Source organism: Pongo pygmaeus, chromosome 12 (assembly GCF_028885625.2).
Source record: "Pongo pygmaeus isolate AG05252 chromosome 12, NHGRI_mPonPyg2-v2.0_pri, whole genome shotgun sequence".
Lineage (NCBI taxonomy): Eukaryota > Metazoa > Chordata > Mammalia > Primates > Hominidae > Pongo > Pongo pygmaeus.
In genome coordinates this window covers 106260749-106274387 of record NC_072385.2, presented here as the reverse complement: position 1 = coordinate 106274387, position 13639 = coordinate 106260749, and the positions used below count along the sequence as shown (strand labels likewise).

Sequence of the window (13639 nt, the reverse complement as noted above, 5' to 3'; positions counted from 1 at the left end):
GCTTAGCTTTTATAACTATCTCCAGCCGTTGAGAATGTTGACAGGCTCAGCAGTTGCAGTATCTCACTATATCTTTGTCATTACTACACTGGGTATCCTGCATACTCTACCGCCATCCCCATGCACACTTTTTTTTTTTTAAGTGCTCAGAGCTATTGCGCTTAAGTGGGAGCTCCAGATAAGTAAGACACTCTTCAGAGGTTCGTGGGAAATAGGGCTTTACACCATGGATCCATCTCCTGCTGCTTATATGTTCTCCTTTGTACTGTAGTCATTTCATGGGTGTGAAGTCATGTAGCATGTTGCAAATTACTTGACTAAGGGAGCAGCCTCATCATAGCTCTGTGTCTGTGACAGTCAGCATTGTTCTTGTCCATTCAAAATCTGTTGGTCTGAATACCTCTTTCTTATTGTTATATGCTTAGATATTCATTTTATGGTCATTTTTATTTTGCCAGAGGTTTCTTTGTCAGTGTCATGGTATTTTTAGATAAAACCTTGGGACTCCTTGGAATAGATGTGTATAATTATTCTTTCTTCCTAGGACTGAAAGTCAGACTACAGGTGCAGAAAACAAAGCTAAAAAGCTTACATTGCCTCTATTTGGTGCCATGAAAGGAGGAAGCAAATTCAAATTAAAAACTGGAACAGTAGGGGTAAGTTGTGAGTCAGGGTGTTAAACTTTTAGCCCTTGAGTTATCCCTGAGCTAATTTTTCTATTTTCTTTTTTGAAACTACAAATGACTCATTCCATAGTAATGTGAGAAAGGGCTGTGGGCTTGGTATGATCACATCTTTCCCAGAACTTGGTTCTTGGATTCTTTTTTTTTTTTTTTTTTTTTTTTGGAGACAGAGTCTCACTCTGTCACCAGGCTGGAGTGCAGTGGCGCGATCTCGGCTGACTGCAACCTCCGCCTCCCGGGTTCAAGCGATTCTCCTGCCTCAGCCTCTCGAGTAGCTGGGACTACAGGCGTGCTCCACCATGCCCAGCTAATTTTTGTATTTTTAGTAGGATGGGATTTCACCATGTTGGCCAGGATGGTCTCCATCTCTTGACCTCGTGATCCACCTGCCTTGGCCTCCCAAAATGCTGGGTTTATAGGCATGAGCCATTGTGCCTGGCTGGTTTGTGGATTCTTTTTCTCAGCTTAGGGTTATCAAGAATTGATGAATTGATTTATGCCAATCAATTTGCAAGTAAATGGTTTGTAAATTAGAATAATAGTTTATTAATTTCTCATGAATGTTGCATTTAAGAATGGGTCTCCTGCATTAAATGCTTTTCCCCAGGTGGATAGATATAGTATTCAGACTCACCAACATTTGTTAAGAACATAGTGTGTGCACTTGCCTCTGCCATATGATTTTTCTTCATTTAATCCTTCCAACACCTTGTGATGTGTGGGAATTATTGCCTCTTACAAATGAGGAAATAGAGTCAGAGAAGTTAAATACCAGATCACACCAGCGTTATGTAACTAAGCTGGTAATCAGATCCAGGTCTGTCTCTTGAGCTTTATGATTTCCCTGCTACCCTACAATATATGTCTGTATGTTTTTGCTTTATCTATATTCCTATTCATAGATTCAGCTTTTAAAAGGTTTTCATTACCCCTAAGAGCTGAACCTTGAGTATTAGTTTGCTAGGGCCACCATAACAAAATACTAGGGATTGGGCAGCTTAAACAACAGAAATTTATTTGCTCACAGTTGCCAGCAGGGTTGGTTTCCTCTAAGGCCTCTCTGCTTACCAATGGCTGCCCTCTTGCTGGCTCTTCAGATGGCCATCCCTCTGTGCACTTGCACTCCTGGTGTCTCTTCTTCTTATAAGGACACAAGTCATACTGAGTTAGGGCCCCACCCTAATAGTGTCATTTTAATTCAATTTAATTTAATTTACAGTCATATTCTGAGGTACTGGGGGTTGGGACTTCAAACATGAATTTGGGCAGCAGGGGGCACAATTCGTCCAAAACACCCTGAATTAGGGTATACTGCCCTCTGGTGGCAGAAGTCTGAAGTCTTAGCTATGTATTCTTTTTGTTTGTTTTGAGACACAGTCTCACACTGTTGCCCAGGCTGCATTGCAGTGGCCATCTCGGCTCACTGCAACCTCCTCCTCCCGGGTTCAAGCGATTCTCCCGCCTCAGCTTCCCGAGTAGCTGGGATTACAGGCACCCACCACCACGCCCAACTAATTTTTTGTATTTTTTTTTAGTAGAGACAGGGTTTCACCATGGGCAGACTGGTCTCGAACTCCTGACCTCGTGATTCACCTGCCTCGGCCTCACTATGTATTCTGAATGAGTAATGGTTTACCTAACAAGGAGGCTTTTCAATCTGTTGCGGTGGGGACTTAGGTTTTAAATAGAAAACTTTTTACTAAAAAGCCCTCCTTAGAGAATTTTAGAACTAAGTCCTATATTTAAAAGATAATATAGGCCGGGCGCGGTGGCTCATACCTGTTATCCCAGCACTTTGGGAGGCCGAGGTGGGGGCATTGCTTGAGCTCACTAGTCGAGACCAGCCTGGGCAACATGGTAAAACTCCGTCTCTACTAAAAATACAAAAATTAGCTGAGCACGGTGGCCTGCGCACCTATAACCCCAGCTACTCAGGAGGCTGAGGCAGGAGAATCGCTTGAACCGGGGAGGCAGAGGTTGCAGTGAGCTGAGATTGCACCACTGCACTCCAGCCTGGGCCACAGAGCAAGACTGTGTCTCAAAAAAAAAAAAAAAGAACCAAGATATGCTTTGGTTCCTTCCCTCTATTCCATAACTGTGATCAACCTTTTCTAATAAATCTTTTATTGAATGGCTTTGATTAGAATATTTAGCTTTATTCTTTGAGAAATGTCTTCCTTCTTTTCAGGATCTGTTTGATGGATTTACATGCCTTGTTTCCTTGAAATTACTCTAAGTCTAAAATGAAAAAGCAGCACAAATGACTTATTTCTGATTGTCTGATTTATTCCTTAGAAGATTTTGTAATCAGTTGAGATCCTTTAATATCATGAGTTATAACAGGACAGAATTCCTGTAGCTGGCACTCATCTGAAATAACTATTTTAGTTCCTTACAAGCTATTTTCAAGTGTTTTGTATTTAGTAATCTTTGACTCTAGGAACTAATAAAGTCACTTGTTTAGGGTCTATAGAGGGGTAAAATTTCATGTCAAAGTCCCACCTCCAGCAGACTTCTGTGGAGTTCATCAACCTAAAGAGAGTAAACATTCAATACATTTAGACTGACCTCCTTGCAAAGATTTTTCTCTTGTCATTAAGTAGAACTACTTGTTCATGGTTTTGTTTCCCTCTTAGAAGTTACCCCCGAAGCGTCCAGAACTCCCTCCAACTCTAATGAGAATGAAAGATGAGCCTGAAGTAGAAGAGGAGGAGGAAGAGGAAGAGGAAGAAGAGAAAGAAAAGGAGGAGCATGAAAAGAAAAAACTGGAGGATGGAAGCCTCAGTAGGCCACAGCCAGAGATAGAGCCAGAAGCAGCAGTGCAGGAAATGAGGCCTCCCACAGATCTCACACATTTTAAAGAAACCCAAACCCATGGTAATATCTTTCTTCTCCTTCCTGTGTTGTTCAGTGGGCAGTTACATTGATTGTGGATAGGTTTTAAAAAGCAAGGCCAGTTTTTGTCTGTGCATTTGACTTTGTATGTGATATACTGACTCTGTAGTAAGGAAACATACTTTCTTGGTCTTCTTCCTTTGACCGCCAGTCATTATTTGTCTTCATTGCAAATTAAGGGCAGTTATTTCGAATCCATTCCAGAATTACAGAAAATTGAAGGCTATGGAATCTGAAACCATAGCTGCTGTGGAATAATCCTGAGCTGCTGCCACTGTGTGAGTTGGAGGGCAGCGGAATAGGGTACATGATGGGGCCTGATCAGGTGGTCTCCGGATAAGTCAACCCCTACTCATTTTTTCCTCTATCCCTAAAACAGAGGCCAAACCATAATTGTACCCATTGGACTAAAGTTCTCAAGAAGGATCTTGCTTCATTCATTTTTTTGTGTTTGGAACCTAGCACAAAACCTGACACATATCCACCTGCCTTAGCAAATATTTGATGAAAAATGTTGAAAGACGGAATAGATTGATATTCATATAGATATATGCATCAATTAATTCTGTCTTTTCTATATATAACGTATATATATATATATTCTAATTACAAAGAGTTATATGTTCATTTTAGAAACTATAGATCATACATAAAAGTCCAAAGGAAAAAAAAGAAATCCCCACAATCCCACCCCTAAAGATCATTGTTTATCTTTTTAGTATCCTTTCATCCCTTGTCAACTGCAGGGGTTATTTTCCTGCTGGTTGGCCAAACTGGTTAGCAAGATAAAGATCTCAGAAAATAAGGAGTATGAGGAGAAACAATAAAAATTGGCACTGAATGTATGGGAATGCATGCATGTCTACTTCCACAACAAACCAGGCTTGGCTACATAAAAACTCCAGGCCTGGTATGTAGCCCTTCTCTTGAATCACCTTCATTTGTCTGGGAAACAGAAAAGTTACTGTTTCCTCCTCTGTGAGAGGTAAGTATTCTGTATCTGCATTTGTCCTTTTCAAAAAGGTACTTACATGAGCTTGGTCTTTGGGCCATATATTGTGAGGGTGGATATAAACAGGTCAGCAGGAAGGGAGCAATAAGTATTATAATTTTTTTGTTTAACAGACCAAAGTAAATATGTGTGTATGAAAATAGCTTAGATTTTGAAACTTGGTTTATAAGATTAAATAATTAGTAAATTTGGCCAGGCACAGTGGCTCACGCCTGTAATCCCAGCACTTTGGGAGGCCAAGGCGGACGGATCACCTGAGGTCAGGAGTTTGAGACCAGGCTGGCCAAGGTGGTGAGAACCTGTCTCTACTAAAAATACAAAAAAGAATTAGCTGGGCGTGGTGGTGCATGCTTGTAATCACAGGTACTCGGGAGGGCTCTGAGCAGGCAGGAGAATTGCTTGAACCTGGCAGACAGAAGTTGCAGTGAATTGAGATCGTGCCACTGCACTCCAGCCTGGGTGATAGAGTGAGACTCTGTCTCAAAAACAAAACAAAACAAAATTAAATAATTAGTAAATTTGCAGTGATGCGGGATTACCCCAGGCCTTTTATCCTGTGGTTTGTTTTTATTTTTACTTTAATGTTTACTTTTATTGAGACAGAGTCTTACTCTGTTACCCAGGTTGGAGTACTGTGGTGTGATCTTGGCTCACTGCAGCCTTGACCTCCCAAGGCACATGCTTGTAGAGAAAATAGAGACATAGGGTCTCCCTATATTGCTCAGGCTGGTCTCAAACTCCTGGCCTCAAGCAGTCCTCTCACCTCAGCCTCCCAAAGTGCTGGGATTATAGGCGTGAGCCACCATGCCCAGCTTATATATTGCTATTTTATAACCTAGTTTTTTTTTTCCTGTGCCTTAAACTATTGTTTTTAAAATGTGGTTTCAGAGAAGGAGCATAGTGGTTCATCACATGCCTATGCCATAATATATTTAGTCAACTCTCAATTGTTAAACATGTAGGTTATTTCTTAATTTTTGCTATTACAAACATATATATAACAAATTTTGAGGCTAGGCTGGGTGACTCACGCCTGTAATCCCAACATTTTGGGAGGCCGAAGTAGGAGAATCACTTGAGCCCAGGAGTTTGAAACCAGCCTGGGCAAGATAGTGAAACTCTATCTCTACAAAAAATAAAAAATAAAAAAAAAATTGGCCAGGCATGGTGGTACATACCTGTAGTCCTAGCTACTCTGGAGGCTGAGGCAGGAGGATCTCTGTAGCCCAGGAATTCAAGGCAGCAGTGAGCTATGATTGCCCCACTGCACTCCAGCTTGGGCAACAGAGAAAAACCCTGTTTCTAAAATAATAATAAATTTTGGTGGTCATCTCTGATTTTTAAAAAAAATATGTTCTGGGAGTAGAATTTCTAGGCCGAGGAGTATGTACATTTTTGAGGCTTTTGGTAAGTATTGCTAAAAAGTTTTACCGCAATGTTGGCTAGTGTTTTAAGTGGAAAATTGGCAGTCTTCTGTAATACATTTGAAACATATTTATTTAAAACCTTAAGATTAGTTGAAGCTGATGATAATAAAACTGGATGATTATGTACTTAGCTTTTCTTTCTCTTGTTTTTGTTTTCGTTTGTTTGGCTTTCCACCATGAATTAAATAATGACAATATGCTTTGATATTGCTTTTTATAGAAAACATGTCTCAACTTAGCGAGGAAGAACAGAATAAAGATTATCAAGACAGTAGCGAAACCACTTCATTGTGTGCAGGACCCTCAGGCAAGTAGTACAGCAGCCTTCATTGCTGCTCTGCACACAGGTGGCCGACTGGTTTCATAAGGGAGGGTTTGGCAGCTGACCTGAAGGCAGCACAGAGAATGGTCCTTTAGTTATGCTGCCACTAGGCCCCTGGACAAAGTTGGAACATAAGAGAGGTTTGTATTTGGTGCCATCCCATTTGCCTTTCTTTTACTTCTCTTCCACCTTCTGGAGTTCCCTCTCCTTCCCCCACAAAGCACCTAATGCCTTGATGCTTCCCTCTGGCTGTGCAAAGCTCTCCACAATTTTACATCTCCCAAAGTCAAATATGTACCTATTATGGGAGTGATTCCAAAACTATCTTAAAAGAAATTGTTAAAAGGACTGCTTTACTCTGGTTTTACCTGTAATGGTTAAACTGTGGACTAGTAAAATCAGCCTCATTTTTTTTTTAACTTGTTCGCATAATGTGATTATATTCAAACTTGTAGAACAGCCTTAGGATTTAAAAACTAGGGTTATTCATCCAGGAAAAATTTTCTCTTAATATAGTTTTTATAGCAGTAGAAGGAATTGTTGAGAATTGCATTGTCATGAGCGTCTTTTCTTCAATAATTATAATGTTCTTTTAGGAAGAATTTTGCCTTTTTATTTTACTTATACTGAAAATAGCTATTGCCAGTTTTTTTTTTTTTTCTTAAATTAGCATCAAAGAATGAATATGAGAAAAGCAGAGGTGAATTGAAGAAAAAGAAAACACCTGGTCCAGGCAAAGTAAGTATTTCACTTGTCTGGGAGTAAAAATGAATCCCTTTGTCATGGACCACATCCAGAAGAGTGAATCTTTGGAGACTGACTTAACAGAGTTCCCAGCAGCCTTATCCCCCTCTCCTGGAAATCTAGATTCTTTGATTTTTGTTTTTGAATTTTCTGTTGTCTTTATCACTCTTTTCCCTATAACTGCTCACATACAAGCTATCTCTTTTATTAGTTTATGAATCTTTCTTTATATCCTAATATGCCATATAAAGACATTTGAATAACATATTCTTATTTTCCTCCTTTTATTACACAAAAGGTAGGATGTAATGTACTCCATTCTACATCTGTTTTTTTGTTTTATTTATTTGTTTATTTAAACCACTCATGGAAATTATTTTGTATCAGTATATTGAGAGTTTCTCACCATATGGAGGACCTTATCTAACCAGTTCCTTACAGATGGACACTTGGGTTGTTTTTAGTCTTTTATTACAATAATACTATAATGAACAATCTTGTATATATATAATTTTGTGTGGATATAGTAAGCTCCCAGAAGTGCTAAGTTGTATCAGGAGGTCCCCAAGACCACTCACAGGTTAGGTCATTCACAAGAGGACTCAGGTCTCAGCGTGATTGTACTTGCATCTATGATATACTACAGCAAAAGGATACCAGGCACCATCAGCAAAGGGAAAAGGAACATGGGGCAAAATATGGTGGAAACCTGGCATAGGCTTCCAAGGATGTCTTCCAGTAGAGTCACACAGGACATGCTTAATTCCCCTAAGAACAAGTTGTGGCAACACTTGTGAAATGTTGCTAACTAGGGAAGCTCATTAGAGACTCAGTGCCCAGGGTTTTTACTGGGGACTGACCACATAGGCATTCCCTGCCTGGCATCTACCAAAATTCAGACTTCCAGAAGGAAAGCAGGTGTTCAGCATGAATCATATTGTTTGTACAAACAGTTTAGGCACAATGAGCCATTCTTGTCAGTTAGGGTAGTAGAAACCTTCCCAAAGTCCAGATTCCCAGATGCCAGCCAAGGGCAAACCTTGCAAACAGGTTTTCAAAGCATAGCAGTCAGGCTTGCTCTGTTAACTTTTCTAAACCTTGGCCAAAAGGTAAATGCCAAATTTCCCTCTATGGGGGCTATACCATTTAGCACTCATACCTGCAGTGTGTTAACTGCCCCTTTTAAAGAGTGTCACATAACTCACTGGCTGAAAATCAGCTTGTGATGCTTTATGGAAAAAAGGTTCAGAGAGAGAATATTCCCCCAAGTAGGTTACTTATGTCAAGATCATTAATAGAAACTGTTCTCTGTTAGTTTTTGTTTGCTAACAGGCATAAGGACAATAGTTCTTAGAGTTAAAATTATACCTATATATATAATTTTTAAAAAATAGCTTTTGGGTTACAAATGGTTACATAGATGAATCATATAGTGATGAAGTCTGAGATTTTAGTGCACCTGTCACCCAAGTGGTGTACATTGTACCCAATATGCAATTTTTTATTCCTCATCCCCTTCCCAGCCTCCTCCCTCTGAGTCTCCAAAGTCCATCATACCACTCTGTATGCCTTTGCATACCCATAGCTTAGCTCCCACTTATAAGTGAGAACATATGGTATTTGGTTTTCCACTCCTAAGTTACTTTGCTTAAAATAATGGCCTCTAGCTCCAAGTTGCTGCAAAAAAACATTTATTTTTTATTTTTATTTTTATTTTTTGAGACCGGGTCTTGCTCTGTCACCCAGGCTGGAGTGCAGTGGTGTGATCATGGCTCACTGCAAGCTTCAACCTCTTGGGCTCAAGTGGTCCTCCCACCTCAGCCTCCTAAGTAGCTGGGACTACAGTTGTGCACCACAATGCCTGGCTAATTTTTGTGGGTTTTTTTGTAGAAATAAGTCTTGTTTTGTTGCCTGGGCTGGTCTCAAACTCCTAGCTTCAAATGATCCTGGGATGCTGGCTTTTACTGAATGCTTTTTCTGCATCTATTGAGATGATCATATGGTTTTTGTTTTTAATTCTGTTGCTGTGATGTATCGTATTTATTGACTTGCATATGTTAAACCACCCAGCATCCCTGGGATGAAACCCACTTGATCATGGTGTATTGAATAGGGTGTATTATCTTTCTGATATGCTGCTGGATTCAGATTACTAGTCTTTCATTGAGGATTTTTGCATCTGTGTTCACCAGGGATATTGGTCTCTAGTTTTCTTTTTTTTGTTATGTCCTTTCCTAGTTTTTGTATCACGGTGATACTAGCTTCATAGAGTGAGTTAGGGAGGATTCCTTCTTTCTCATTCTTTTGGAATACTTTCAGTAGGATTGGTACCAGTTCTTCCTTGAATGTCTGGTAGAATCTGACTGTGAATCCATCTGGTCCTGGGCTTTTTTTTCTGTTGGTGGTAATATTTTTTAATCTCACTGCTTTTTATTGGTCTGGTCAGGATTTCTGTTTCTTCTTGATTCAATCTAGGAGGGTTGTATGTTTCCAGGAATTTATCCATTTCTACTAGATGTTCTAATTTGTGTGCATAGAAGTGTTCATAGTAGTCTCAAAGGATCTTTTTGTATTTCTGTGGTATTGGTTGTAATGTCTCCATTTTCATTTCTAATTGAACTAATATAGAATCTTCTTTTCTTGTCTAATCTAGCTAATGATCTATCAATTTAGTTTATCTTTTCAAAAACCACCTTTTTTATTGATCTTTTGCAATTTCTTTTGTTTCAATTTCATTTAGTTCTGCTCTGATCTTTGTTATTTCTTTTATGCTAGCTTTGGGTTTAATCTGTTCTCTTTTTTTTCGAGACAGAGTCTCATTCTGTTGCCCAGGGAGTGCAGTGGTGCGATCTCAGCTCACTGCAACCTCTGCCTCTCAGGTTCAAGCAATTTTCCTGCCTCAGCCCTCCTGAATAGCTGGGATTACAGGTGTGCGCCACCACGCCCAGCTAATTTTTGTACTTTTGTTAGAAGCGGGATTTCACCATGTTGACCAGGCTTGTCTTGAACTCCTGGACTCAAGCGATCTGCCCACCCCAGCCTCTCTAAGTGCTGGGATTATAGGTATGAGCCACCGCGCCCAGCCTGATTTGGTCTGTTCTTGTTCCTCTAGTTCCTTGAGGTGTGACATTAGGTTGTCAATTTGTGATCTTTCAGACTTTTTTTTTCTCTCTCTCTCTCTCTCTTTTTTAAATAGAGATGAGGTCTTGCTATGTTATCCAGGCTGGTCTTGAACTCCTGAGCTCAAGCAATCCTCCTGCCTTGGCCTTTCAAAGTGCTGGGGTTATACGCATGAGTCACCATGCCTGGCTCAAGACTTCTTGATGTAGGCATTTAGCACTATAAATTTTTCCTCTTAGCAGTGCTTTTGCTGTATCCCAGAGGTTTTGATAACTTGTGTCACTATTATTTATTTTGAAGAATTTTTAAATTTCCAGTGATTTCATTGTTAACCCAAAAATCATTTAGAAGCAGATTGTTTAATTTCCATGTATTTGTATAGTTTTGAAGGTTCCTTTTCAAGTTGGTTTCTAGTTTTATTCAACTGTGGTCTGAGAAGATACTTGATATGATTTCAATTTTTTTAAATTTGAGATTTGTTTTGTGGTCTATCATATGGTCTATCTTGGAGAATATTCCAGGCACTGATGAGAAGATTGTATATTCTGCAGTTCTTGAGTAGATGTTCTGTAAATATGTTAGTTGATTTGTTCTGGAGTGTAGTATAGGTCCAGTGTTTGTTGACTTTCTGCCTTGATGATCTGTTTACTGTTGTCAGTGGAGTGTGAAGTCTTCCACTATCATTGTGTTGCTGTCTTTCTCTTTTCTTAGGTCTGGTAGTAGTTGTTTTATGAATCTGGGAGCTCCAGTTTTAGGTGCATATATATTTAGGATTGTAATATCTTCTTGTTGGGTTGATCCTTTTATAATTATATAATGGCCTTCTTTGTCTTTTTTTTAGTGTTGTTGCTTTAAATTCTGTTTTATTTGCTATAAGAATAGCTACTCCTGCTTGCATTTGGCTTCCATTTGTATGGAATATCTTTTTCCACTCCTTTACCTTTAGTCTATAAGAAACCTCACATGTTAAGTGAGTCTCTTGAAGACAGCAGATATTTGGTTTGCGATTTATTTATTTATTTATTTATTTATTTATTTATTTATTTATTGAGACGGAATCTCACTCTGTCGCTCAGGCTGGAGTGCAGTGGTGTGATCTCAGCTCACTCTAACCTCTGCCTCCTGGGTTCAAGTGATTCTCCTGCCTCAGCCTCCCGAGTATCTGGGACTACAGGCACGTGCCACCACACTCGGCTAATTGTTGTATTTTTAGTAGAGATGGGGTTTTGCAATGTTAGCCAGACTGGTGTTGAACTCCTGACCTCAGGTGATCCACCCACCTGGGCCTCCCCAAGTGCTGGGATTACAGGTGTGAGCCACTGCGCCCAGCCTGTGATTTTTTTTTTTTTTTTTTTGAGTGGAGTATTTAGACCATTTACATTGAATGTTAATATTGAGATGTGAGGTACTGTTACAGTCATCATGTTGATTGTTACCTAGATACTTTTCTTCCTTCATTACATTGTTGTTTTATAGGCCCTGTGAGTTTTATGCTTTCAAGAGGTTCTATTCTGGTGCATGCCAACCTTTTGTTTTAAGATTTAGAACTCCTTTTTGCATTTCTTGTAGTTCTGGTCTGGTAGTAACAAATTCCCTCAGCATTTGCTTGTCTGAAAAAAACTTTATTTCTCTTTCATTCATGAAACTTAGTTTTGCTGGATACAAAATTCTTGGCTAACATTTATTCTGCTTAAGGAGGCTAACAATAGGACCCCATTCCCTTCTGCAGTTGTAAGGTTTCTGGAGAGAAATTCTTGTGAGTAAAACAATCCATCTTTTCTTTTTAGCTTCCACCAACACTTTCTTCCAAATATCCTGAAGATGACCCAGACTACTGTGTGTGGGTCCCACCTGAAGGTAGATTGTTTTTACTTTTTTTTCCTCTAAGGTTCATTTATTTATATTTCTGAATAGGTAATATAGATTTAAGGTTCAAAATAAGAAAGTTACAAGAGTATGTAGTGATAATTTGTATACCATGTTTGGATCCTTATTCAAACAAACAACTGTTTAAAAAAATTATTAGCCAGTCAGATAATTTTGAACACTACCTGGATATTTGATGATACTAAGAAATTATTGGTTTTTTTTTAAAGTGTGAATGATGTTGAGTTAATGTTTTTTGGAAAAAGTCCTCATCTTCTAGGAATATATACGGAAGTGTCTACAGATGTAATGTTATCTGGGTTTTACCAAGTCAAAAGAAAGGAAAACAATTCTGGCTGTGCCTCAGCTACTCAGTTGTTTTCCTCCAAGACAACCAATTGTTGTTAGTTTCTTATGGATACTTATATATAAAATGCTAAGTAGAGAGGAGCATCTATAGAAAAAAAATCATAAAAGTTAACCTGCTGGATCAAAGGTATAAACATTTTAAAGATATTATAAATTGCATTCTATAGAGATTGTACCAGTTTTATGCTCATACACACACCCTTAAAGCAATGTATGAGATACTTACTTCCTCATATGTTCATCACAGCTTGAGATTTCTCATATATTAATAACCAATAGAATTTAGTTACTAGAGATGTCTGCTTTTTCTGTGCTAACAAATGTTAGGGTAGAAGTGAAAAGAGGGCTGTATTTTGAAATTTCATACAAAAAGTAAAATTTCTATCATAGAATAAACCTTTTTGTCTATTTTACTTTTTGGCCTACTGATATCTGGATGTCTTTTCTCTCCTGACTTTGGAAGAGTAAATAATGTATTTCTTTTTTTATATTCTGATCTAGGTCAAAGTGGAGATGGCAGAACCCATCTTAATGACAAGTATGGCTATTGATTGCTTCAGAATCCCAAAACAAAACCTTGTGGACCATGTGACATGGAATATTTGGGATAATGTATCAAATCGAATGGCCAGAGAAGTTTAGATGGTCATTTGTAAGATCTGGTGACTGGCCTTTCGTTCTGTGTTCCTGGCTTCCTAAATTTATCTGCCCATATGATTCTCATGCATTTGATATTTATGTTTAAAAGTGTTTATATATTGTATGTAAAAAGGGAACCATATGTTTTGAGAATTTGTAAAGTGAGAGACATGATCCTATTAAAATAAGAAGGCAAAAATGTTCCTAATATTTTATTTTATTTTATTTTATTTAAGAGACAGGGTCTTATTCTGTCACCTAGGCTGGGGTACAGTGGTGCAATCCTAGCTCACCGTAGTCTTGAACTCCTGGGCTCAAGCAGTCCTCCCACCTCAGCCTCCCAAGTACCTGGGACTATAGACATGTACCACCACCACACCTGGCTAATTATTTTATTTAAATTTTTTGGAGAGATGAAGTCTTGCCATGTTGCCCAGGCTTGTCTTGAACTCCTGGCCTCAAGTGATCCTCCTGCCTCAGCCTCCCAAAGCACTGGAACCTCATTTTTTTTTCTTTTTTTCTGAGACAGGGTCTCAGAGTGAGTGCAGTGGCATGATCACAG

The 13639-nt window shown here is 38.9% G+C and overlaps 1 protein-coding gene across 1 annotated transcript in view; it reads left to right on the top strand.

The window, feature by feature from the left end:
• The window catches only part of SLC4A1AP (solute carrier family 4 member 1 adaptor protein), a 31048-nt gene extending 17772 nt beyond the window's left edge, over positions 1-13276 (top strand). The window contains exons 9-14 of the mRNA XM_054476065.2: positions 545-656; positions 3320-3560; positions 6238-6324; positions 7010-7077; positions 11991-12060; positions 12940-13276. Of these exons, the coding sequence (XP_054332040.1) occupies positions 545-656; positions 3320-3560; positions 6238-6324; positions 7010-7077; positions 11991-12060; positions 12940-12989 (628 nt within the window). The 3' untranslated portion in view covers positions 12990-13276. The remainder of the gene's footprint in view (positions 1-544; positions 657-3319; positions 3561-6237; positions 6325-7009; positions 7078-11990; positions 12061-12939) is intronic.
• The last annotated feature ends 363 nt before the right edge of the window (positions 13277-13639 follow it).